The 23,918-nt window shown below is 38.5% G+C and overlaps 2 protein-coding genes across 10 annotated transcripts; both read right to left on the reverse strand.

Moving 5' to 3' along the window:
- Positions 1–5,729: 5,729 nt before the first annotated feature.
- On the reverse strand, positions 5,730–13,355 carry LOC105055695 (mitochondrial ATP-independent inner membrane protease subunit 2). Of its 4 annotated transcripts, none has more exons than XM_010937619.4 (5): positions 13,126–13,355; positions 10,625–10,797; positions 6,725–6,908; positions 6,346–6,452; positions 5,730–6,092 (listed from the first exon to the last, which is right to left on the reverse strand). In XM_010937619.4, exons 1-5 carry the CDS (start codon positions 13,195–13,197, stop codon positions 5,981–5,983), a joined length of 648 nt encoding a protein of 215 aa, XP_010935921.1. In that variant the 5' UTR covers positions 13,198–13,355; the 3' UTR covers positions 5,730–5,980. The 4 variants fall into 4 exon arrangements, with proteins under 4 accessions (XP_010935921.1, XP_010935919.1, XP_010935923.1 ...); XM_010937617.4 differs by having other exon boundaries at positions 6,346–6,455; XM_010937621.4 differs by having other exon boundaries at positions 5,730–6,229; positions 13,126–13,350.
- A 317-nt stretch (positions 13,356–13,672) lies between these two features.
- LOC105055696 (PH, RCC1 and FYVE domains-containing protein 1) lies at positions 13,673–23,688 on the reverse strand. 6 transcript variants are annotated; one of them, XM_019854287.3, is made up of 11 exons: positions 23,603–23,685; positions 23,430–23,516; positions 22,187–22,489; positions 21,414–21,500; positions 21,201–21,290; positions 20,987–21,073; positions 20,759–20,878; positions 17,707–19,731; positions 17,410–17,556; positions 15,809–16,224; positions 13,673–14,197 (listed from the first exon to the last, which is right to left on the reverse strand). In XM_019854287.3, the coding sequence occupies exons 3-11, from the start codon at positions 22,232–22,234 to the stop codon at positions 14,035–14,037; spliced, it is 3,183 nt and encodes a 1,060-aa protein (XP_019709846.1). In that variant the 5' UTR covers positions 22,235–22,489; positions 23,430–23,516; positions 23,603–23,685; the 3' UTR covers positions 13,673–14,034. The 6 variants fall into 6 exon arrangements, 4 of the variants coding, with proteins under 4 accessions (XP_019709846.1, XP_073103042.1, XP_073103044.1 ...); XR_002165884.3 differs by having other exon boundaries at positions 14,061–14,197; positions 15,809–15,989; positions 16,192–16,224; positions 23,430–23,688; XM_073246943.1 differs by lacking the exon at positions 13,673–14,197 and adding an exon at positions 16,701–16,780 and having other exon boundaries at positions 15,890–15,989; positions 16,192–16,224; positions 23,430–23,688.
- Positions 23,689–23,918: the final 230 nt, after the last annotated feature.

The following is a 23,918-nucleotide window of genomic DNA, read 5'->3' on the forward strand; positions in this document are numbered from 1 at the left end:
CTCAAGTCAGCTCTCTGCCTCAACAAGAATGGAGTGCTCGAACGAAAATTTTAGCAGAGTTTTGGGATAAAATTTTGAGCTTAGAGAATAACGTATCTGGGTCCCCCTTTTATAGACGGGGGGAGCAAAGGATTGATAGCGACTGTTTATGATCGCCTCGTCGTGGGCCGTACGGGGCCAGGAGGAATTTATCATGAAGAGTAATGGGGTGGAGTCGTGGCTGTCACCATGGCTCGCCACGTGGAATCAATTGCGGAGAGTGGAGCGGCGTCCGTTGTCGCGACTCGTCGGGGAGTGGTGGAGCCACATAGAATCCGCCGCAGGGAGTGGAGCAGAGTCGTGGCCATTACTGCGGCCTGCCATGGAGTGATGGAGCCGCGTAGAATCCACCGCAGGGAGTGGAGCAGAGTCGTGGCTATTACTGCGGCCTGTCAGGGAGTGATGGAGCCGCGTAGGATCCGCCGCAGGGAGTGAAGCAGAGTCGTGGTCATTACTGCGGCCTGCTAGAGGGTCCAGACTTGTCGGCCGAAGTTCGGTTGGAGTCTGATTTTCGCAAAAGCTCGGATGGGGATCATTTGTCGAGGAATCTCGACCGAGACCTTCAGCAGGAGTTCAGGGCGGAAGTCCGGCTCCCGTGGGAGCCCGGACAAAGCCTACCTGTAGCTGGAGTCGGAGGCGAAGTCCGACTCCCGTAGGAGCTCGGATGAAGTCTTCCTGCAGTCAAAGTTGGAGACGGAGTCCGTCTCCCGTAGGAGTCCGGACGAAGCCTACCTGTGATTGAAGTTGTGAGCGGAGTCCGGCTCCCGTAGGAGTCCGGACGAAGTCTACCTGTAGTTAGAGTCGGAGACGAAGTCTGGCTCTCGTAGGAGTCCGGACGAAGTCTTCCTGCTGCTGAAGTCGAGGACGGAGTCTGGCTCCCGTAGGAGTCCGGACGAAGCCTTCCTGTAGTTGGAGTCGAAGACGAAGTCCAACTCCCGTAGGAGTCCGGACGAAGTCTTCCTGCTGCTGAAGTCGGGGACGAAGTCCGGTTCCCGTAGGAGTCCGGACGAAGCCTTCCTGTAGTTGGAGTCGGAGACGAAGTCCGGCTCCCGTAGAAGTCCGGATGAAGTCTTCCTGCTGCTGAAGTCAGGGACGGAGTCCGGGCGTAGCCTTCCTGTAGTTGGAGTCGGAGACGAAGTTCGGCTCCCGTAGGAGTCCAGACGAAGTCTTCTTGCTGCTGAAGTCGGAAATGGAGTCCGGTTCCCGTAGGAGTCCGGGCGTAGCCTTCCTGTAGTTGGAGTCGGAGACGAAGTCCGGCTCTCGTAGGAGTCCGGACGAAGTCTTCCTGCTGCTGAAGTCGGGGACGGAGTCCGGCTCCCGTAGGAGTTCGGACGAAGCCTTCCTGTAGTTGGAGTCGAAGACGAAGTCTGGTTCTCGTAGGAGTCCGGATAAAGTCTTCCTGCTGCTGAAGTCGGGGACGGAGTCCGGACGAAGCCTTCCTGTAGTTGGAGTCAGAGACGAAGTCTGGCTCCCGTAGGAGTCCGGACGAAGTCTTCCTGCTGCTGAAGTCGGGGACGGAGTCCGGCTCCCATAGGAGTCTGGACGAAGCCTTCCTGTAGTTGGAGTCGGAGATGAAGTCCGGCTCCCGTAGGAGTCCGGACGAAGTCTCCCCGCCGCCGTAGGTCGGACGCCGGTAGAATCCCCGAGGGGTCATTCCTGACACGAACTTCGGCTAGGGAGTTTTACACCCAACAATACTTATATAATATTTTTATTAATATTAATATATTATTTAATATATATTAGTATTATATTAATATGATAAATTATTATGATCTAATCTTGATATAATATAATATTATTATATTTATACTATTATATAATATAATATTATTATTTATACGAAATTTGGGAGCATAAAGATATAGTTTTATATTTATTAAAAATAAAATAATTATTTTATATAATTTTTTAAAAAAATACTCAGCCAAACATAAGTCACTCTGGTATAAATAATAATTCTATAATCAATCAAACATGTCCAAATTATATTTTTAAAAAAATTAATTTTTAAAAAATTAATTTTTATAAAAAAAATTCTTTCTATGAACTGTAAAATTCATTCGATTTATAAAAAAATTGATGCATTTTCTTTTTTCTTGTGAGCATAAATTGGTCCAATTTATGGAGAATAAAATTTCACACTTTGTCCTTGAAAAAACTGATGCCAGGTTAGCAGGGCTAACTAATAAAACAATGTTTTTTTTTTTTTTTTTGGCTTAAGGGGAAATTTTTGAAAAAAGAAAAAAAGAAAGCAAAGGAGAGAATTGGTCCCACCTAAGGAATTCATAGAGGTAATGCATAAAGAGATTAGATACTTACCAAAAAAAAAAATAATAATAAAGAGAATCTTAGAGATGGAAGAGGGACTACCAGTCACCACCTTGATAAAAGAAGTGTTGTCTTGAGATTCGAAATTCTTTCAAACCCCCTGTTGAAGAATATTCTATGCTGGAGTACTGTCCCCAGCGGTGGCTACCCATCATGCGCCCTTCCTTTGACCTACTTTAAAAAAAGCCAGGTGAAGCTTTTCCAGCCCTTTCTGATGTATACCTACCACGTCTTTGATCTACAGCTTGGGTTCTGACCGGACCTTTTCAACGACCCATGTCTGCTCTGCTGTAACGCATATGTAGCATGACAAATTCCAACCCTATCCATGCAACTAACCCTTATTGTGGGGAGGTCATATGTTTCTGGCTTCTTCCAACGTAGAGGTGGAGAGGTCCACAGTTCATTTGCTTGAATAGCCATGCACTTGAAGAATAGATCACAAATTCATGACAATATATTTGACAAACTTCTCTAGAAAACCATTTGACATTACAAACCGATTGAATATAAATTATGTTTCATTTGCTCGAATAGCCACGCACTTGAAGCGTACATCACAAATTCATGATTACATTTGACATAAACTTCTCTCGAAAACCATCTGACATTAACAATTGATTGAATACAAGATATGCGGATCAAATTATAAGAGCAACTCCAATTTCATTGTGAAAATTTGATGAAGAATGATAGGTTAAGCTGACCCGATGATGTTAGATGAGTGATGCTGGCGGGTTAAACTGTGATAAAAGTATTGCCGCCAATTATGTGGGAGCAAATTTTGGTCCATTTTTTTTTTTTTGGTAAGCTGGTCCACGTTCTTAAAGCAAGCTGCAGAAACAAGAAATTAACTAGACTTTCTGTTAGGATTTGACATCTCGAGATTCAGTCCACATTGAGCCTACAGCGAGGTTCGTGGTGAAAAATGGAGTCCAACGAGACCAAGATCACCCCAAACGGAGCTCGAATGGAGGAGATACGAGCTTTTGAAGTTGGCTCAAGACTCGAGGCGGCAGAGGACCGCCGGCGGCCGATGGAACGGCGGCGACGCGGCTGCAGGCGGCCCAGGCGGGGCCAACGCACGGGACGCGCGGCCCAGGCAGGCGCGTGGCCTAGCTCATGCGCGAGCGCGGCTCAGGCCTGCGTGCGCGGGCCGGCCTAGGCCCAAGCACCTTGCCTGGGCCCTGTACCCCGATCCACCGTGGATTGGGCGGTCCATGGCGGACCGCGTGGACCGCGTGGGCTTTTCCCACGTATTTCTCGCGGTCCATGGTACTATTCCGTGGACCGGTCACGATCGGACGGCCTAAGGGAGTTTTCGGTCTTGATCGGACGGTTCAAGAGCTTGGTTTGGTTTGTTTAGGAGACCTAAACCTAATCTAATTAGGTTTAAACCTTGTTTAAGGCCTTTAAAAGGCCTGTGCATGAACAGAGAGGTGAGGTGATTGGTTTTTTGCAGAGGAAGCCGCGCGGAATCCGAGAAGAGAAGGAGAGAGAGAGGTGTGAGGCCGCTGTGAGAGAAGGAGCAGGATTCCTGAACAGTGGACGTCGGTCACTTCAGGGGTTCAGGAGGTCTTTCAAGAGAGAAAGTTTTTGAGAGGAAAACTTCTAGAGAGAGAGAATTGGATGTACAAGGATTGAGGGTGAGGTCTCCTCTTGTAAATTTTTTTTTTTCATAGTGAAATTTGTATGTCCCATGGAGACGAGCCCTTTTGTGACTGATCCATGTATTTTGATTATTTTATTTTATTTTTTTCTGCTGTATCGTATAGTACTGAAAAGATCTTGAAAAGATCTTGAAAGATGATATCCTGATCAGGCATCCATCCAACATTTTTTATACTAATCTATGGGAGATCTCCATCCATCTCCTTATGATATGCACAAATGATAAGAAATATCGCATCCATGTACCCGTTTGCCAGACAGGGAAGGGGTCCGTTCCATAGAAATCGGAATCCTACCGTTCAGCTTTTGTCATAGGTGCCACTTCCATGTACGAGTATGTCATGTGCCAAACCGCCCTTCGTCTTTAGGATCGATGATGCTACCTTGTTTGTTCGCGATGGCCACACCTTCGCCTCAATCGGATTTCTTAGACGAGGTGTCTCCACTTATGGAAAATCCTCCTTTTGATGGAGCATTATTAAAAGAAACGTTATTTAAACTTAATAGAACAATTTAAACACCCAGATGATTAACACCTTATGGTGTCATCTAACTTGTTTAGATGATGCTTTAAAATTGTTTGGGAAGTCAATAGAATAAAAATCAGGCCTAATCCTCTGATACCTTTTTTGAGCCGTTTGTTGATTCAGGACGCTAAAATAGGAATTTCTTGTAAGATCACGAGACTAGGATAATTTTATTTAAAAAAATATTAATTTTTTAAAAAATATAAAAATAATATTTTTTTCAAAATATTTATCAAAATATTGTCCAAAATAAAATCACCCTATGATAGAACGATTTTATGTATTGACTCATCTCAATTCACGCTATATGAATGATAGAATCAGCAATATAGAATCATCATGTTATAGAACAGCTTAGTAAGTCACTCTACGATAGAACAGTTCTACAATAGAACGGTTTTTTTTTTCTAAGTCGGAAGAGGGAGAGGAGGGGGGCCTAGTGTTGGATTTTATTTCTAAGGGTCGAGAAAGAGAGAGACAGGAGGCTGGGAGTTTCTAATGTCAGGGACCGAGAGGGAGGTTTGGGGGTGGGGCAGGAGGCGCAGGGAGGGACGGTGGGGACCCAGAGGATAGAGAGGAAGAGAGTCAAGGAACCAAGAGGGAGATAGGCGGAATAACACAGAGAGGGGCAGAGTGTTTGAGTTTTTTTTTTACTAAGAGAGGAGAGAGAGAAGCTTAGTTAGGCGAAAAGGGAGAGAGGGATTTATTTATTTTTAATCTTAAGTCATCCTATACTAAAGCAACTCTCAGAAACGACGATTTTGTTTAAACAGTATTTTGATAAAAAAATTTTAATAGATATTATTTTTATAATTTTTTAAAAATTAATATTATTTTAATAAATTAGCCTGAGACCAGCCTCCAGAAATCAAAACATTCCAAGGATAAAACATCAAACGAACCAACATTTGGAAAACAAGGTTGAACATCAAATAAACAAGGAATGAGCTAAAGTTAAAAGCCAGGAGGATACAACCAATTGTCTCACTGTTCTAGCTATCGATGAAGCCAAAAGACTACAACACTATGTATAAACAGCAACACCACGGGTTACCGGTCAGATCAGGAAATCATGCCACCCTGGCAACTGATGAGACATCTTTATCAAATGTTTGAGGTCTTCTGCCCCACAAAACAAAAAAAAAAATGTTGAGATTTCGATTCATGATAAATCTGGACTAATTGTTACTCGGAATATAATATATCTGTAAAATTGTTGCGGAAATTATTCCATGCATATGCATTTAAATCATATACATGCATTAGTCCGATGAACTCATCAAATACACAGCAAAACAGAACTTATCTACTTTCAAAATTGTACCAGGTCTGTCAACTTTATACTCAAAAGCTCGCAGGACGAAATTATACTGCTGTCTACCAGATTTCTGATGTGGATTCAAAGTTAATATTTAGCAGCCCGCATGGACTTTAGCCAACAGAAGAAAACTGCAGACAAATCCTCCTCTTACCCAGCAAAACATTGGAGTTTCAGTGGTGTTCTTTCCAAGAATCAGCAGCACCCTGATAAGAGGAGCCATTTGGAAGGTTATAGATTACATCAATCCTAGAACATGTCTTACATTTTTGCACCCTTTGCCATCTCATCGATATCCAACTCCACTGCCAACACTGATGAATCTTGATTCATTGCCAGACGACTAGACATGGGTAACACATGGAACTTTTAGATTATTATGCAAACTTTTTTAAAAAGATAAAAAAGTTGATTGAAACACATAAATAAAAATAACAATGGTTTACTGTTTGATTGTACCTGTTCAGTACAGGACCATGATCCACAGCTGACCGCAAGGCATAGACTACTCTACCAACAATGTCAGTCATGGGAACAGGACCAAACAAACGGCTGTCCCTGGCTTCCTGCTGCCGGATGAACATGAAATAAGCATGTAGATTAACACTTATTAAGACCACAAAAACTTGCGCTCACCAAAGCTAAAATAGTGAACTTGTGCATGCTGCAAAATCAAAGGGATGAAATAACGCTTATTGCTCATACATTCCAAATTTCGGTCATGCCCAACAGCAAACATGATGACATTTAGATGCATCTGTAATATTGTCCTAGACATAATCTTGATAACCATATGTATTTGGACATGGTTAGTTGCACAAAGCAATAACAAAAGTACCTTTGGCTTTAAAGATTCATTGTCTGACAGCACCCAACACTGATCCTTCTCTAAAATAAATGGCGTATCTTTCTCATCAGTGGATACCATCTCATAACCTTCTATAGCAGCCAATCGTCTAACTAGATAATCACTGGGTTTCTCAGGATCTTTTAACAAGACAACGTCTCCCACAAAGACTTGCCTACGACAACATAAGTAAATAAATAAATAAATAATAAAAACTAAAGCATTTACGAATGAGAGCATCAGTGGGAGGAAAGTAGGGAAGCTTCATCAACAAAAACACATATAAATATCTTCACGCCGACAAAGAATAACATCATATATATTGTACAGCAGCCAATGCTAAAATTGTCTTTTGTCCTTGTCTCATTTTAATGCAGATTAAGGACACAATGGTACAAGCAATCTGGCCTCTCTGATGTACCCTTCGTTTTTTTACTGAATGGTAGATGGTCTTTCCCATCTTTTGCATTGCAAAAAAAGGAAAAAAAAAAGCAACATCAGGGTCGATATAATCATGAACAAATATGAAATCTTGCAATTAAAGCAATCCTCTTTGGCTGCAATTAAAAAGTTCTGGTTCATCCAGACAAATAAAATTAGCAAAGGCAACATCTCTACATAAAAAATTCTGCAGAGCAATGCTGACTCTCAAAATGTATTATAGATGAGCCATGAGAAAGAATAATGCTACAAAGCAATGGGGAATGCATGTCAGAGAAATTATGACATAAAACCTCATGAGCTTGCGAATTTTAGCACTCTAAAAGTATTAAGACCTGATGGCCACATCGTGGATCTCTCAAATTATTAATCACTTTTTGATGAACACATAATTCAACTTTTTTTTTTTGGGGAGAATAATATAAACTGAAAAATGGTTTATCACACAATATACATGATGTAAGATTATTACACTTCAAAAAGCAGGTCAAGTAGGAAAACTACAAGCCAAAAAAAAAAAAAAACTGAAACCACAAGTTCATCCAGAAAACATGATTTTTGAAACAATACAAATATAACTTTCTATGCAAAGATGTTTGACCATATGATGCAATATTCATTACTCAATCATTTATAATGAAATGAGTCACTGATAACGATCATGATTGCCAGTGACTTACATCAGTATCTACAGAAAACTTTAGCATTGGCAAGCAATACATCGTGAAATTACCAACATTTTTTATGTTTTTTCCCGCTACGCCAAGAAATGTCTGCTGATATATCCCAATAAAGATGATAAGAAGGGCATTGTGATCCAAGAACCAATGCACATCTCATAACCCATATCTGTACATGCTACTCCTTGGTCAGTATTCAATATTAATCTATATTGTTTATTGCAAGCCCCAAGCCTCCATCAGTCAAGGCTTGTAGAAAGTTTTTGCATTCTTCAGTTTATTCATTTAAATGATGGAACTTTGGAACAAAACCAGGGAGACTAAGGAAGATATCAACCGAATAAAACATTTGCAGACAGGACAGGACTAGAAATAAAGACTACAGCATCTGAATTGTGTTTCTTCACCATGCCTCAATCTTAAGCTGCTTTTGCACGGTTAATTAGTGCTGTCATGTAATGGATACATACTTCATCCAGAATTATGAAAGGAGTGCATTCTAGAGTGTCAAACATATTATGGTGCATGCTCCCATTAAAAAACACATCAACCTGCTATTTACTACTGGGATTCACTTATACTATTACTACATAATCAACAAGAAATCATGTCTAGGAAGTATCCTCAAGGAATGTCATTCTTTATCCCTATGCCATAATAATATGCAAAGAATAAAACAGAAAATGTGGCAAAAAATGGAAAACACAGAGATATAAAGAAATGTTTAAAGAACAAATCAGAAGCACTTGAACAGAATTAATTATGCATCCATAGGAAGTGCATCATCATGTGTTGTCTATGTGTGACTCTGTAATGCATGATAGGCACTGCATATAACCTACACAGCTTATTCCTATTCTGCCATAAGATTTACCATTATAATCTTCATAACCACCATCTCAAGAAATACCAAATATTACAAAACATATTCTCATTTAGTAACTGTAGTGGAAATTCCACTCTTTCACATTTGCAGGCACCAATAATAAGATACTGACAATTCATTATCCACCACTTGATCTGTTTGATCCAACTCTTAGATGGCATAAATGGATTGGAATTATGGATCTAACAAATATGACGGACTATAATTAACCAAAAAAAAATGAAACAAGAAAAACATAAAGATAAGCAGTCATATTCTAAACTACAAATCTTTGGATATTTATGAATACATTGTCACTAGCTTGTTACAATTTGCTGATAAAAAATAGTCCCATACTGACCACTAAATAGAGAAAACTAAACACATTCATTGTATCTGAGGATCATTGGACTGGATTCACTTTAACAGATAAGTTAAAAATTTTCACTTAGGACTATCTACTTCAAGTTGTATAAGACCCCCTCAATATTAATATTTGAAATGGTAATATTAGTATTAGATTTGCAAACAAACACATCATAAATTTTGAATCTTACCCTTTTCAAAATTATACATATATAATTAAAAATCAAATCAAGTGTGGTTCCCACATGTACTACAAACACCCATAGTTCTACACCTTCCAAGTGGACTATGGGAAATAGCTCCAACATATTTGAATATACAAAAAAAATGACATTTGGTCAATAAAATAATTTTACTCTCGACAAATTAACAGAAATGGAAAAAAATCTAGACGTTGTAATCTTTATTGACATTATTAAAAAAAAAAATCCCAATTTGTGCATAGTTTTGCAAATTCTAGCTAATATTAACAAGCTTGATAAAACTTTTCAAGTTTTAATAACTGACGCCAACTTTTGCTTTAGAGAACAAGTGTTTTGCATTTAGAAATAACCTCTTGGAGCATACACCACACAAAAGAGTATTAATTTTCGTTGATTGGGTGATGGTTGTCATATCATCCCTGCAAATAACATAGCCCAAGTGCCCAGGCAGGCCCCATGCAATTTAGTTCAAAAGTCAATCATCCTTAAACTCATCAACTTCAACAACCTAATCAGGTTTTAACATTTTAATCCACCTCAAGTCATACACAGTAGATGTTCTGATCTAGTACTCATTAACAACTAAAAACACTAAGACATACAGCAAATGAGCAAGAGCCTGTTCATGACTTTCAATCCACAGAATGAACAAAAGGACTAGAACATGTATCAAGAAAGACAGATGACCATCAAAAGTAAGAATCTAGGAAATGTGGAACCTTTTAGCCTTTTTTGGACTCCCCTAATCATTCTTTGAGAAATTCTTATTTAGTTTAAAAAGACCATGTGAACTCAAAAATCACAACATGCGGGGCACTAATAAATGACTGGATCCTAAAATCAGCAAGCTCATTGTGGCATCTTCCAAAATAGTTCCAAATTATCATGCCCAGTTACATAAATTTTCTTATTTCAAACTACTAATCAGAAAAGCAGTAGACAAATAAATTGGATCATAGACTTCCATGCAAGTCAAAAAAAAACCATTAACTCCAATGCAGAGAATAAGGGATATAGCTTGCCCAAGTAAAATGACACATGCGAGATTTGGTACATGTATACATGTATAATGCAAGTAACAATACTAGAATAGTTCTAAATGTGCAGAAGCAGTAAAGTAGCTGCTTACATGCATGAAATGCCATCACATCAATTATTATTCGCATATAAATTTTATGTTGCAATCTTATGGTGTACAGGACTTTCACGCAAAACTGCAGAATGTGTTTTCAAAAATTGCTTTCCAACAAATCATGGAAGCCAGCACAAAAATAACTATAAAGAGGTCTAAGACTAATAGTCAAGAAAGAAAATAAACATGGAGAGGTGGAAATACGTTGGAGCTGGAAAAGGCAGCTTTCTGACAAGAAGAGTTCCTCCATCTCCAGCTACAGTAGGTGCCATTTGTTCACCTTTAGTCCAATGCAAGAAGGTCAGCTTGCCTTGGAAAAAATTTTTCCAAATAGCATCACTTAACTGTCCTCCATTGATTTGACCTACATTATACTTCTGCATTGTAACAAAAAAAAAAAAAAAAGGTCTGTGTTCTTAAAATAGAAGTATCATTTTAACTTGCAAAAGAAACAATGCATTACAGACAAATTCAGAGAAAAACTATCAACATGGAACAATAACATGAAAACAAAACCACGAGAATAGGAATCAGAAGACATTTATTGAAATTTATGCTCTGGCTCCAGAACATGGTACTAGATACAAGCAGGGTAAGCACCTGTCAGTTTCCTGTATTGGCCGTAACATGATTACCATATGCATAAACGTAACATCAAGCATGGCATTAACTGCATTAGAATGATGTCCATGTAGTTAAAGAATCGATGATGGTGACTGAATAGACCTTTCCCCTAGAGCTTATGAATGTTTCAGGCCTTAGATAATCGAAGGGTATGAGCTCTAAAGCTAGCCTCTGAATAATAGTATAAACATATGGATGCTACTATAATTTACATCTGTTAACCTACAAAACAAGTTTACTTTATATATATGCATATAAGAATCTCCCTAGAAGCATTCCAAGATTGCAGTATGCCCCATTCATGTGGAAGGCAATATAACTACATAAAGAGCAAGTAAGAGAGAACTAGTTTAAGTGATTTATCAGTGCCTATAAGAATTATTCCGATTCATGCCTTCCAGATTTCCTATATGAAGGTATTTGAAACGACAATCCCGAACATTTACTACCTTTCTAAGGACTGCAGAAAGCTTTACTTCAGATATAGAAAACATAGACAGCACATGCAAGGCCAACTGATAGGGAACTGTGGGACTGGAAACTAACAAAGAGGAGACCAACTATGCAAGTCCACCCTACCCTCTTGTGGCTATTTTCAGAATATCTTTCACTGACGATGGTAGGTGATATTTTTGTTGTCTAATGTAAGAAAAAAGATGCTAGCATGACATGAATTTTAAGAATCATTATAAGGTTCTCAACATTTAGATTACAAGGAAAAAAAAAAGCAAACAGCTAATTATTCATAAACCTCCCCCTCCCCCCCAAACCACCACCTTGTGGCCCAAAAATAATAATAATAATGGTAATAGCAATATTCCAATGAGATCTGGAAACTGTATTCTATTATTGTTTCAGGTTTCTTCAGCATGATATTGAACTTCCGATGCGAATCAAATAGCCCTTTAATAGTTCACAAATAAGCCTTCTAAATTAGCCATCCACTATTTCCAATGTATTAAGCATCTTCCAACTCTTATCTCCATCCATAATACTATAAGAAAAATACAACCAATATCCTCGAAAGTCATCCTTTTTGTCACTCCAGGATATTCATGTTCCTCTCTCTCTCTCTCACACACACACATAAAAAAAAGAAAGAAAGCTTTCCCCTTCATTTGATAAGTTCCCGGATCCTCTTGTGAAATCATAGACTATTCTTTAGCCCAGATCAAGCATGTACTGATAGCATGCCATCTGGCAGAATTCAAAGAATGCTTACGTGAATATCTCTTTGCTGAGCACCACATTGATGCCCTGCTAGATCAGGGTCTAAGAATGAGAAATAATAAAAGAAATGAATGAAAGAGATCAACAACCCATCAGAGCATTTGGAATAAAGATATAGAACTGGAAAAACATATTGTCAACACATATTTGCAGTGTTAGAATCCCATACAATGTGTAACAGCAAAGAATGTCATAGCCAGTGTTCAAGAACCCAACAAAATTCGTTTACAAAGATGGGGAAAAGAGAAGACATCAAGGAAAGCTAGCTAATTGCAGCTTCTAAAGGTAATGCAATATCATGATAACCGAATGGGGATAACCAATCACTAACCAGTATTGGATCAAAAGAGATGAGACCCAAATCAGAAACCAAGAAAATCGACACTCAGAAATCAAGAAGATCCATTAAAATTACAAGAGATATCAGAACTCGCTGAACCATACGTAACATACAATTCATCAAAACATAGCAAGATCACTGTGGGGGAGGCATTCTCTTTTATTCCAAAAAGAGAGAGAAAACAAGACATCTGATTCACGAACATGATAACAGAAAAGACCCGATCAAGAAAAACGTAGAATCTTCGCATCAAACCCCACAAGAAGTTGCGAACGCTTACAAGAAACCCAGGACATTCCCGATAAGATCAAACCTAAACAAATCCTCGTGCAAAACCCCAGATAACAAAAATCAAGAACGCGCAGACGAGAGCAACGCGCAAAGGGAGCGCAAATAAGAGCTATTGCGAGCGGAAGCCAGATCAAGATGGGATTTCGAACGGCAAGAACGAGAGGATAGGAAGCGGAAGAGGAAAAAAAACCCTAGAGAGAGAAAGGAGGACGGTAAGCACCTTCCAACCGAGGACGACAGAGTACTCGAACTTGGTGGCGGCGTAGCGAACCCACGTCGAGAGAGACACCATCGCGATAGCGAGCGCAAACGGAGCCGAGTGGATCAGTCGTCGTCGTCGTCGGCCAACCTTCCCACCCCCACCCTTCCCCCAACACTATATATTCCCAATCTTCACCGTCCGCTCGCTTCGATTTTGAGTGCCCTTTTGTTAGTCTCTCTCTCTCTCTCGATCAAAAATTAGATCTTTTTAGTACCTCCCTTCCGTGATAAAATACCCTCGTTGAAACTAAGCGACCAATTGTTACCAAAAAAAAAAAAAAAAAAACGCCCAATTCTTTATTTTTCGTGAATAAAAAGCTATCTGTTTATATAGATGGCGATCCATCGTTCCACGTATCGTACTGTTTCCCTCTTGATTGGTAATGCAAGAATTACCGGGACGATCTTGTGCCACGTTTCTTTCGATGGATCTACGTGAACAAACGCACGGACGGGCAGTAATGATTGATGTGAGGGAAAAAGTAACAGAAATTAGTACCAGTATCTTGAAGTAAAAAAATAAATAATTTTGCAATTGAAATAAAAATGATTCACTTTCAACCGTTGGATATTAACTATACAATGGTACAAAATGACAGAACCCTGGGTGGGACAAAAAGCAAAGAGAAAAAACAAAATTTCAACCTCCTGCCAAGACCATATTGCAGCTTTCTGCTAGCGGTAGGAAGCATACACAACCTCCCACATCCAGATAAAATTTCCTTCAAAAGCGCTCAATGGCTGGTAGCATTCTTGCATTTTCTCCACTGCTAGATAAAATTTCCTTCAAAAGCGCTCAATGGCTGGTAGCATTCTTGCATTTTCTCCACTGCTATGTAATGTAATCTAACTTATAGAAAAAAAAAAGCTAGGATTCTGAAGATGGTGCTGCATCTTCTTCCTCAGCTGGAGGTGCACTTGCAGGTAATGTGGGAGGTGCGCCCTGCACTGGATGGTTGTATTTTTCGAACACCCTTTCTTTGTTTCTATTCCACCAATCTCCTGCTTGCTGCTCGGCAAATCTTCTTTTGCTGTACAAGCCATCAAATACAAACATGGGAATTCATGTGGAAGAACATATTAAAAGAACTGGCACAGATGATTACTATTCGGAATGTGCTTATTTGTAACGATCAAGCACTTCAAATAAGTTGTATCTTGACTTGTATTCCTCCCTCCATCTCAGGCATATCCGGTGCTGCAGGATTTCTTTTTCTTTTTATTTTTTATAGTTATATGGATGTCATAAAACCTATCAATATCGCGCATACACTAATCTAGCTGATATTGGGGTTCAGAGTTATAGCCAAATATATTTCATACATAGGGGGCCGGTAACTAGCTGAAGACTTTGTTTCCTCATAGAAAAACGCAGACTAGTTAAACCTTTCTCTTACGATATTGAGGCTTCTGGTATTGATGCTCATATTCACCATATATCAAGAAAAAGACAATCTTGTCAAGATCAAATTGAAAACTGAGCAAGAAGATAACTTTAGATATAAGAACGAACATATATATAAGCAAAATATATGTGATATTGACTTTATTAAGTTGACATGAAATAATGAAAAAGGCATTTGATAGAACCTATGTTGATCATTGAAAGTCTGATGCAAACATGTACCAAAATGGACCATTTCTCATCTTGAATTCATAGTTTGTTTTTTCAATAACCGGCTGCCATGCTAACAAAACCATCTTCCATCATTTTTATTGGTATAGAGACCAGGGATGTCAAATGGAAACCACTAGTTGTTCTTTGGCTGCAATGATTAATTTCTACCATATACATGTAAACTTGTCTAGTGGAGCAACATGCAAGTCTAATCACTCTAATGGGGAGAAGACATGCTAGTGCAACAGGGAACATGATGGAATTATTTGTAATATACAGTATAGTACATTGGGTTTGATGGGCGACACAGAAAGATAGGGAAAAAATATTTGGGTGTAAATATAAGGTATAGAATAAAGGTCCAGATGCATCCAATAAATACATCGATTTATTTTTAACTGGCGTATATGTGGTGTAACTTGAAGCAGAATGAACATGCTCGCTGAAATAGAACAAAGATATATTGCAATATCCAGAGTTACACAGAATTTACACGAAACTGCAGTTATATGGGTTTGTGCCGCTACAGCAATATACTGCCAACTACACCAAGGGCAAATAACATCTGTAAGAGCCTAGTATAACAAGTAAAAAATTATTGTACTTGTGCATGATTGATTGACCTTATGCAGAGAATGACAATTGACATTTTAGAACCAAGTTAATTAATGATCAAACAAGCAAGGTTATGCCCACACATATGTAAAGAAGAGAAAATTCGTATGTTTAGGATTATGCAAGCTAGCATGGAATAAGATATCGAGAAACATGAAAATGGAGTGAGTTCAGGACAACTTAAAAACTTGCATAGAGGCATCAATACAAGCTTAGTAAGTTAGTGCAACAATTGATCATAATGAAGAAATGGCCCCGATATATGATGATATAGTGATAAAAATCACTTGATTGGAACTAGTGCAACTCTTAATCCAAGCAATATATTTTCAATAAAAAAGGTAAATAGCTATTTATGTGACATTTGAATGGCAATGAATTTTCTCTTAGGTTCTTATAAGATGCATACCTGAATCGGACCCGTTTAAAAAGTTTGGTACCATCCCAAGACTGAACGAAAGTCACATATACACCAGGCTCAAACTGCTCTGTTGATTCTGCCTTTGGGTCATTTTCTATGCTGTGGTGAGCAGTAGCCTCCCCGCTAGCAGCAACAGCTGATTTGCCATCATTTTGACCATCACCATCAACTGCATTTTGCGAGAATTCTAAGTCATCCCTAACATTTTCTATTTTCTGATCATGAATGTCAGATGTTCCCTCATTGGTTAGGTGAGGCTGATCATTTTCTGAAGAGTCTATAACCAAGGAAGAAGAAACTTTCGAGCCATTTTCACTGGTCTTTAAGAACGATTCTACTTGAGTATGCATGACCAATATGTTGTCACTAACCTCAAGGGGCAGTTTCTCTGCAATCTCCTTCAGCTTCATAACCAAAAAGGCAGCCAAAAAATATTGGATCAACAAACAGTATTTTCATTAGCACTTGTTCATTTTGTTTATCAACTGAAGAAAGAACTACTGCATGGAAAGCATCCATGGAGATAAAAATTATTATTGTAGATCAACTCAATGCAGATACGATGTTAAAATTTTGGGTGATACAGTGAGATCAAGTGAAACAATCTGAGCACTAAATACGTTTGGATTCTTCACAACCCACATTCAGTGAGATTTCATATGATAGTTTAATTTTACATGTTTCATGTACTTCAACTTGCAAGTGCAATAAGTGTTTACACAGGCAAGTGTGCATGCATAAGCCAGCACCATACAGGTGGTTACCAATAATAATAGTACATCATAGAAAAAATACTATCTATTTTGGAAGAAAGTATGACCTTTGCACTCACATTTACAAGCTCTGGATGTGAAAATTGAAATCAATATTTAAAAGGTACCTTTTTGGAAACTTTGATTCATGGGATCCTCCCCGAAAACCTTGCTTGCATTCAGAGATAGAGAGAAACTCTTGGTGTATCTGTATCAATGATTTCTTGATATAAAATCATACTAGTAGTTCTTGCTCAGATTCCCAAGGACATAACAAGGTAGCCTATGATACATGCAGGTGTTTACATGTCTATTGGTCAAAAAACATTATATCAATGCTGAAAGCAGTAGCTAAACAATGTAGGAGCACTCTTCTCTTGGAACTCTTGCACATGGCATAACTTAATCACTCCATAAATAATACCATGATTCTCAGCTAGCATGCCTGAATCCATGAGGCTCGATTTAAGAATGGTGAATGCATTTAAAAAAAAATGATAATAATAAACAGAACTTAAAAAAATAATAACAAGAAACAGAAGACTTCTGACAGGGATGATGATACAAGTGCTATCTCAACTAAGATCTTAAATTTTCATAGCAATATTGTCAGAACAGTATGGAAACTGATAGCTGCTAAACAGAGCAGTTATATACACATACCTGCATATGTAAATCATTCCATGTAGTACAATATATACATACACACATGCACATAAACTTGTGTATGCATTTATATATGTAAATGAAGTCAGAATAGCACACATTTTATGAAGCTAAAGGAGATAAACAAATCAGAACAGAGAAGATGACTGGCAAAAGTAGTGTCGAGGATACCTGAATATCAAGAGATTTGATGACTTCCACTGCAGCATTGCACCTGGCAGCTTCTTCTGCAGCTAAAAATGCAGCTTCTTCAGCCTTCTTCTCCGATTTCTTCAACACTACATCATGAATTTCACACTTTTCTTTCAAATTTTTAACCTGCACAAGAAGTCATTCTCAAGAGGTGTACGAATCTAATCTAGATGGAGAATATCATCTTAAACTTATTAAAAACTAACAGGATGGAATAATGAAATAGAATCAAATCTTGATTTGGTTTTGGAAAAATATCTGCTAACTTGTGCATACCTGGGTTTGCAACTTCAAGACTTCCTGATTTAGCAGTTCATTAGTCTTCTTTAGGCTGTCGATGACACTTCTAGAAAATACTGGAGTCGTAGAGTGTGGAGGACTTGGCTTCATGGTGTATGTAGAAGCAGGGGGAGGTGCAGATGTAACAATTGGTTTTAAAGCGGTTTGAAGTGCGGTCAATGAGCTAGGAAAAGCAATATCTTTTAGCTGTAATAGCGATGGAACTTGGGAAGCTCTGTTTCCAGACTGAGAATCTGATTTGATCTCATTCTTTACTGCAGCATACTTGACTGCTTCTGCATGAGGTGCCACTAGTATCTTTGAAGATCTTATCTCTCCCCGATCTGATCTCTCCCTGCCATCAATGGATTGGCGAGGAGTTGTAATCTTCTTGACAAAAGTAGCAGCATTACCAGCCTCTGCTGCTTTAATTTTTGAATAGCAAGAATCACATACACGATGTGGTTTGCCAGGGGTAGGTGCCAGTGCAGCTTTCAACACCTTTTTGGAACTACAAGCATGGCAATGTACCAGCCCACAATTGTAACAGTTGTGCCGCTTTCTGGTGAAACCAAATGCCTGCCGACATCCCGAGCAAACTGATTGATCGGAACCTGACACCCACTTATGAATGCAAATGCAGGCTGTAAAATTTGAACCGCATGATATACTTTTAACATGCCTGTCTTTAAGAGCTTCAATGAAAGTAGGCGTTTTCCGATCTTCAACATCACCATGTCCTAATCTTCCATTAGCACCTTTTCCCCACGTGTATACTTCACTTCTTGAAGTCAATATTGCAACATGGTGAGCCCCACAGGATATCTCCTCCACTAACTCACCTATCAATCTATCCTGCACCAAGCGAGGCAACTTACCATCAGATTGAGGATTTCCTAGCTGACCATGAGAAGTACTGCCCATTGTGAAAACATGCCCAGACGTTGTAAGTGCCACGGTGATGTTATGCCCGCATGCCAGCTGATGGAAGTTGTAGTCAATAAGCGAAGAAACACATGTAGGAACCAAGCGTGCTTCCTTGTCTCCATGACCCAGACGGTACTTATCCCCATCGCCCCAGGTAAACAGTTTTCTCGATATAACATTAACACCCACCTGTCCCATTACCTCAACAATAGCTGCCGTATGCCACACTCCACATGCTACCTTAATAGTCCTTAATCCACTCAAAGATTCAACTTCCTTTGGGTATGCTACACTCTCCCGATCACCATGTCCTAGAACACCAAATGTTCCATCACCAAATGTGAATACCTTTCCATTTGAAGTAATAAGTGCTGAATGCCATGTACCACATGCAACAAACAAAACTTGAACTCCTTCCAAATTGCCAGAAACTCTTTTAGGAATCCAATGACTGATGTTAGTGCCATGGCCAAGAAGTCCAGTGTTATAAGCACCATCTCCCCAAGTAAACAAGTCACCAGCAGTGGATATAGCACAAGTATGATACTCACCACATGCAACATAATCCATATTCCATACTGCTAATGACTCAACAAGACGAGGCCGACTAACATCTTTGTCATTTCCATGACCGAGCTGCCCACCAGATTCCTCACCCCAACTGAATACCTCTCCTTGCCTTGTAACAAGTGCAACATGCCTAACACCGCATGCTATCTGATGAACATCTAAAACTACATTTGATTCTAGCGGCTTTGGAAGTAAAACATCAGTTCTTGAGGATGGGGAGTTTGTTGATCCATCTAATACAATCCCATCAGACCATATCTCTCCCCAGACATAAACGTCACCTAAAGATTCAATATCATCTGGTCCAGAGCCTTGACTGGAGGAACTAGGGGCACTTGAAATACTAAGTCGCACATTATCTGCGTTACTTGATCTTAGTTGCATATTTGCACGATCTGACCCCACATCTGACCTTCGTAAACTCCAAGAAGGCTCGCAAGTGTAAAAATTTGTGTTTAAACTACGGGAAATACTTAAAGTACTATCTATTGATGCACCATAAGGACGACAGTATTCTCCACTATCCTAAAAAAAGAGAAGGATAATTATGAGTAGAAATCACTGACATGCATTGATATTTTTAGAATATTGTGCAGCATAAGACTCTTCAGAATTTAAGCTTAGGAAAAAATCACATTTTTTGGTTTGGAAAACTAATGATGACCAATAGTCTGCTGTTAAAATAATTCCATGCAAGTTTTAGCTGAGGTATCATATTTGAAACTTTAAAGGACTATGAGCATATTAGAACTTATCTCCATTGAAGTAAGCAAACTACCTAGTTCGCACTATTGGGAAATGGGTATCGGTTATTGAAACATAAAATAGGCTTCACGCCTAATTGGTAGAGTATCCATCATGAGCCACAACCACAATAGTCAATGTCGAAAATGCTCATCTTAGCCATTAGAGGAAAGTGATTCCATAATCAATTTCATCTTTGTGGTTAAAATTATATGTCTCATTTTTAGTTTTCTAAAAAAATCCCGCATTTAAATTTACTTAGCTTGTATGCGCACACATGGGAATAGATACTGAGATGTAACAAACTCTCAAGTCTATGAATACTGAGAAAATAAATCATCAGCTATAGTTTCTAGTTTTAAGAAACGTCAGGTCATGTTTGCAGATTCTGATCAGACTAGATAGCTAAGAAACACGAGAATATCCAGTAATATGTGTCAGTGGCAGATTTGGAGGATTAACAATTCTCTCTTGCAGATAATGATGTTGAATAAGGTTATGAGACAAAAGGAGACAATGAATAGCCAAACTAAATTCAAGATATCCCTCTACATATCTTCAGATGCAGGCTGAACTTTAATTTTACATACATACATACATATGTGTGTGTATATGTGTGTGTGTGTGTGTGTATTAGGAAACTATTTTCACTTATTAGGAGATGAACAAAGAAGAAAGAATTATCTAACCAATAGAATCCTGTAGTTGTACATGCAAAGTAAGACTGCCTAAAAAATGATAAGGTCAGATATTCATACACTTAAAGGCCCAGGCATGACAGTCACTGTAAGCAAAAATACAAACTTACATCAGAAAACAATATTCCATCACTCTGGCTGTCACCTCTAGAATGTCTGTGCTGACCTGTAGAAATCAGTGCTCTAAGTCCGGCCAACCACACCTCTACCTCTGCTTGGTCCTTGCAAATCTATGTAGTGGGAAGAATTAGAACAGAATTTTGACATTCAAAGTTATGAGAATTGTATATGTTCTCTAACAATATGAGAATACTAGGAGTAGAAGAATAACTACCAACCAGATCCAGAGATCGTTCACCATTATTATATATAAGAGAAAATGACAAATAATCTTTCTCAGGGCGTGGAAATCTCCTAAAAACAGCCTGCAAAGAGTTGAAACCAAGAAAAATCATAATTGCAAATTACAGTTGCAAATTGCAAATATTATTCAATGTTCTTATATATACATGTGCATCAGAATTACTAAACTCCAAGAAAGTGAAATCTTACTGTTCTCTGACCAAGAGTGATTCGTATGACAGAAGCTAGTTTGATAGCCCTCTCCTTTTTATGTGAATACCATATTAATGTTGTTTCATCCTAAGAACAAAACAAAAAGGAAAATTGACATCGACTCATACATTTGTCCTGAGCATATATCAACTGCATAGGTTAAAGGTTCTAAATAACTTTGACGATAATAACAATAACATTAGAACTCACACGAGAGATTCTGAATGGGCAAAATTTAGGCTTTCCTTTGCGACTATACTTGATTAACTGTGTGCCTTTCTTCAATGCAATAAGTGCCTTCAAAACAGAGCAACAAAATAAATGAATAGGGCAAAGGGTCTACTAACCATAGCAATCAACTATTGTATCAATCGAAGTAATGATAGCTTTGGATCCACGACGCTACACATTTTCTGCTTGCCACAAGGAACTCAACTTTTTTTCATTGATAATTTTGAAAAAGATTGAAATTAAATCATTGCAGAAAGCAAGCAAGTACTAAATTTAGGTTGTAAAGCAACATCAACCATTCATCAACTTTTAACTATTATTTCATCTGCAATGAATAATGAAATTAGTATAAGTTAGTGGGACATCATAAATATATCAATAAACTCCTAGCTCACTAGTATTCTCATTACCAATCTTTAGACATGAAATGAAACTGCACTAAATTCTTAAAATTACTGAAAAGATCAAACTGATATGCATTTGGACATCAAAAATTCTTCAGAAAGTTACCGCTTCTTTTTTTGATAGCGAAATAAATAAAGGTAGATGAAACAGGTAATGTGGAAGAGAACATAGAGGCTGGTCAAAGAAATGATCAAATGTTCCAGGGATCCAGCTAAAGTGGAATAAATAATAAGTGATTTTGAATTTTTTAGTTCAAGAAATACTCCATCATCAAGAGATCCTAGGCATTACTTTCCAGATCATGTTAGAAAAGTGAAGAAGTCAAGATGGGGGGAAAGAGGACTAACCTGCTCAGTGTCGCGATCGGGATTCCCATAGCTGATCGGATCTGCCATTCCATCTGAGAGGATTCTCGGGGAAGAACAGCTCTGAGATCATTCATCAGTCGTCGTGGCGGTGAATCCGGCAACCCTGTCTCCATAGATGATTCTCCTCCCCACCCCGCCCAAGCCTATCATCAATTTCCAATCATTTTTCTCCCCCCTTCGAGGAATCAGCAGCAGGTCCACTGCTCCGATGTCATCCCATCGCAAGCTTCAAGCTTTTCCCCAATCTCTTCACCAATAATGAATCGATCCAAGTGCTCGCCTCTAAATTCAAGTTCGTGGTCGAGAGATTAATCAGTGCTTTGAGATTTACAAGATAAATCTTTTGGAGATTCAAAAGACGAAGAATAGTAAAAGCGTGATTTTTGTTTTTTCCAGCTTTTTTTTTGAAAAAAAAATTCTCGTTTGGGTCGGTAGGAATAAAGAGTTCTAAATTTTAGTTCGTATTATGTCGGAATAATTTAAATAGGGATAGTTCGATCCTATGGACCGACGCGTAGAAATTTATACTCGATCAAAGCAAATACAAGTTACCACAAAACTTGAATCAAACATGGCCGGAGCATATCATAGCAAAAACCATGAAAAAAACAATCGGTGACCCAAAAGTTGAAAAAGTTACGGACCTCAGCAGATCTCAACAAAACAAATTATAATCTGAAAACATAGAAAAATTTGATTTGAAATACCAGATTAAATAAGAAATAAAACAAAAATAAGAGAGGGCCACAAGCTCATGGAAAGAATAGAAAACAAAATTAACTGATCAAGCATAAAGAAAGTACAATCATCAGATAACAGACTCTCACCGATCTATAAAAAAGAACCAGATCAATTTTTTTTAAAAAAAATAACGCTAAAATAATCTTCACAAGATACTCCGGTAAACGAATCAAAACCAATATGCACAAACCAAAGCTAGATCGGGACAATCGGTGGTAAAAGAAATAACCAACAGACGGAGCAGATCAAGATCAGCTCAGATATGAACCTAAAATATAAATATAAAAATAAATCAAAACTAATAAACCTCATAAAATTTCTGTCTCAAAAAATCAATCGCTAGTTAAAGACAAATAAGGCAAAAAAAAAAAAAAAACCCTCAGGAAATCCACATTCGTACTAACAATCAATTAAAAATCTAGAAACCAAAAGCAAATAGACTAATAATTCTAAAACTAAGGAAGAAAATAAAGAAAAATACCTTGATAGGAAATTTAGGAGTCTTTCTTCCGTCGCTTCCCAGAGAGAGGAATAGAATGGATGAAGGGTTGGTGCCTTATTTTTATAGCTGCAATCGATCGACTCCTCTAAGAACAATTATCCTTTTTTTAATTTAAAAAAATTCTGAATACGGGAGAGCTTTCTCTCTCCTACCCGAAAGAAAGAGATGGAGATAGGGAAGAGATGCAGGATCGGGCTCCGCCGATGTTTTTGCTAGCGGATGGTAGATGTGAACTCGCATAGAGATTGATCGTTATTGAGGCTGGAGCACCATTTAACTGGTTATTTATTTTTTTGGGTTCCCGTTCGGTTTTCGCGGGAAACATGGTGCCGAAAATCCCGATACACGCGGCTCCAGGAGCGAGCCTCATCATGGCTGCAGATAAAATTTCAACCATACGATCGTCGGAGGCTCGTGCCCCCAACCGTAGAAACAAACATGGCCCGTGGATTCTCTCACAAGGACGAC

Source organism: Elaeis guineensis, chromosome 12 (genome assembly GCF_000442705.2).
Source record: "Elaeis guineensis isolate ETL-2024a chromosome 12, EG11, whole genome shotgun sequence".
Taxonomy (NCBI): Eukaryota; Viridiplantae; Streptophyta; class Magnoliopsida; order Arecales; family Arecaceae; genus Elaeis; species Elaeis guineensis.

What these genes read in the sequence shown, in the direction of transcription:
- LOC105055695 (XM_010937617.4), bottom strand. Translation starts at nt 13,197, where the DNA reads ATGGTGTCTCTCTCGACGTGGGTTCGCTACGCCGCCACCAAGTTCGAG. An exon ending in CTGTCGTCCTCGGTTGGAAG is followed by an intron (nt 10,798 to 13,125) that starts GTGCTTACCGTC and finishes GTTACAATGCAG; the next exon opens with AAGTATAATGTAGGTCAAAT. An exon ending in CATGGTCCTGTACTGAACAG is followed by an intron (nt 6,093 to 6,345) that starts GTACAATCAAAC and finishes TCCTCTTATCAG; the next exon opens with GGTGCTGCTGATTCTTGGAA.
- LOC105055696 (XM_073246941.1), bottom strand. Translation starts at nt 22,234, where the DNA reads ATGGCAGATCCGATCAGCTATGGGAATCCCGATCGCGACACTGAGCAG. An exon ending in GCCCATTCAGAATCTCTCGT is followed by an intron (nt 21,291 to 21,413) that starts GTGAGTTCTAAT and finishes TTTTGTTCTTAG; the next exon opens with GATGAAACAACATTAATATG. An exon ending in TCTTGAAGTTGCAAACCCAG is followed by an intron (nt 17,557 to 17,706) that starts GTATGCACAAGT and finishes CTTCTTGTGCAG; the next exon opens with GTTAAAAATTTGAAAGAAAA.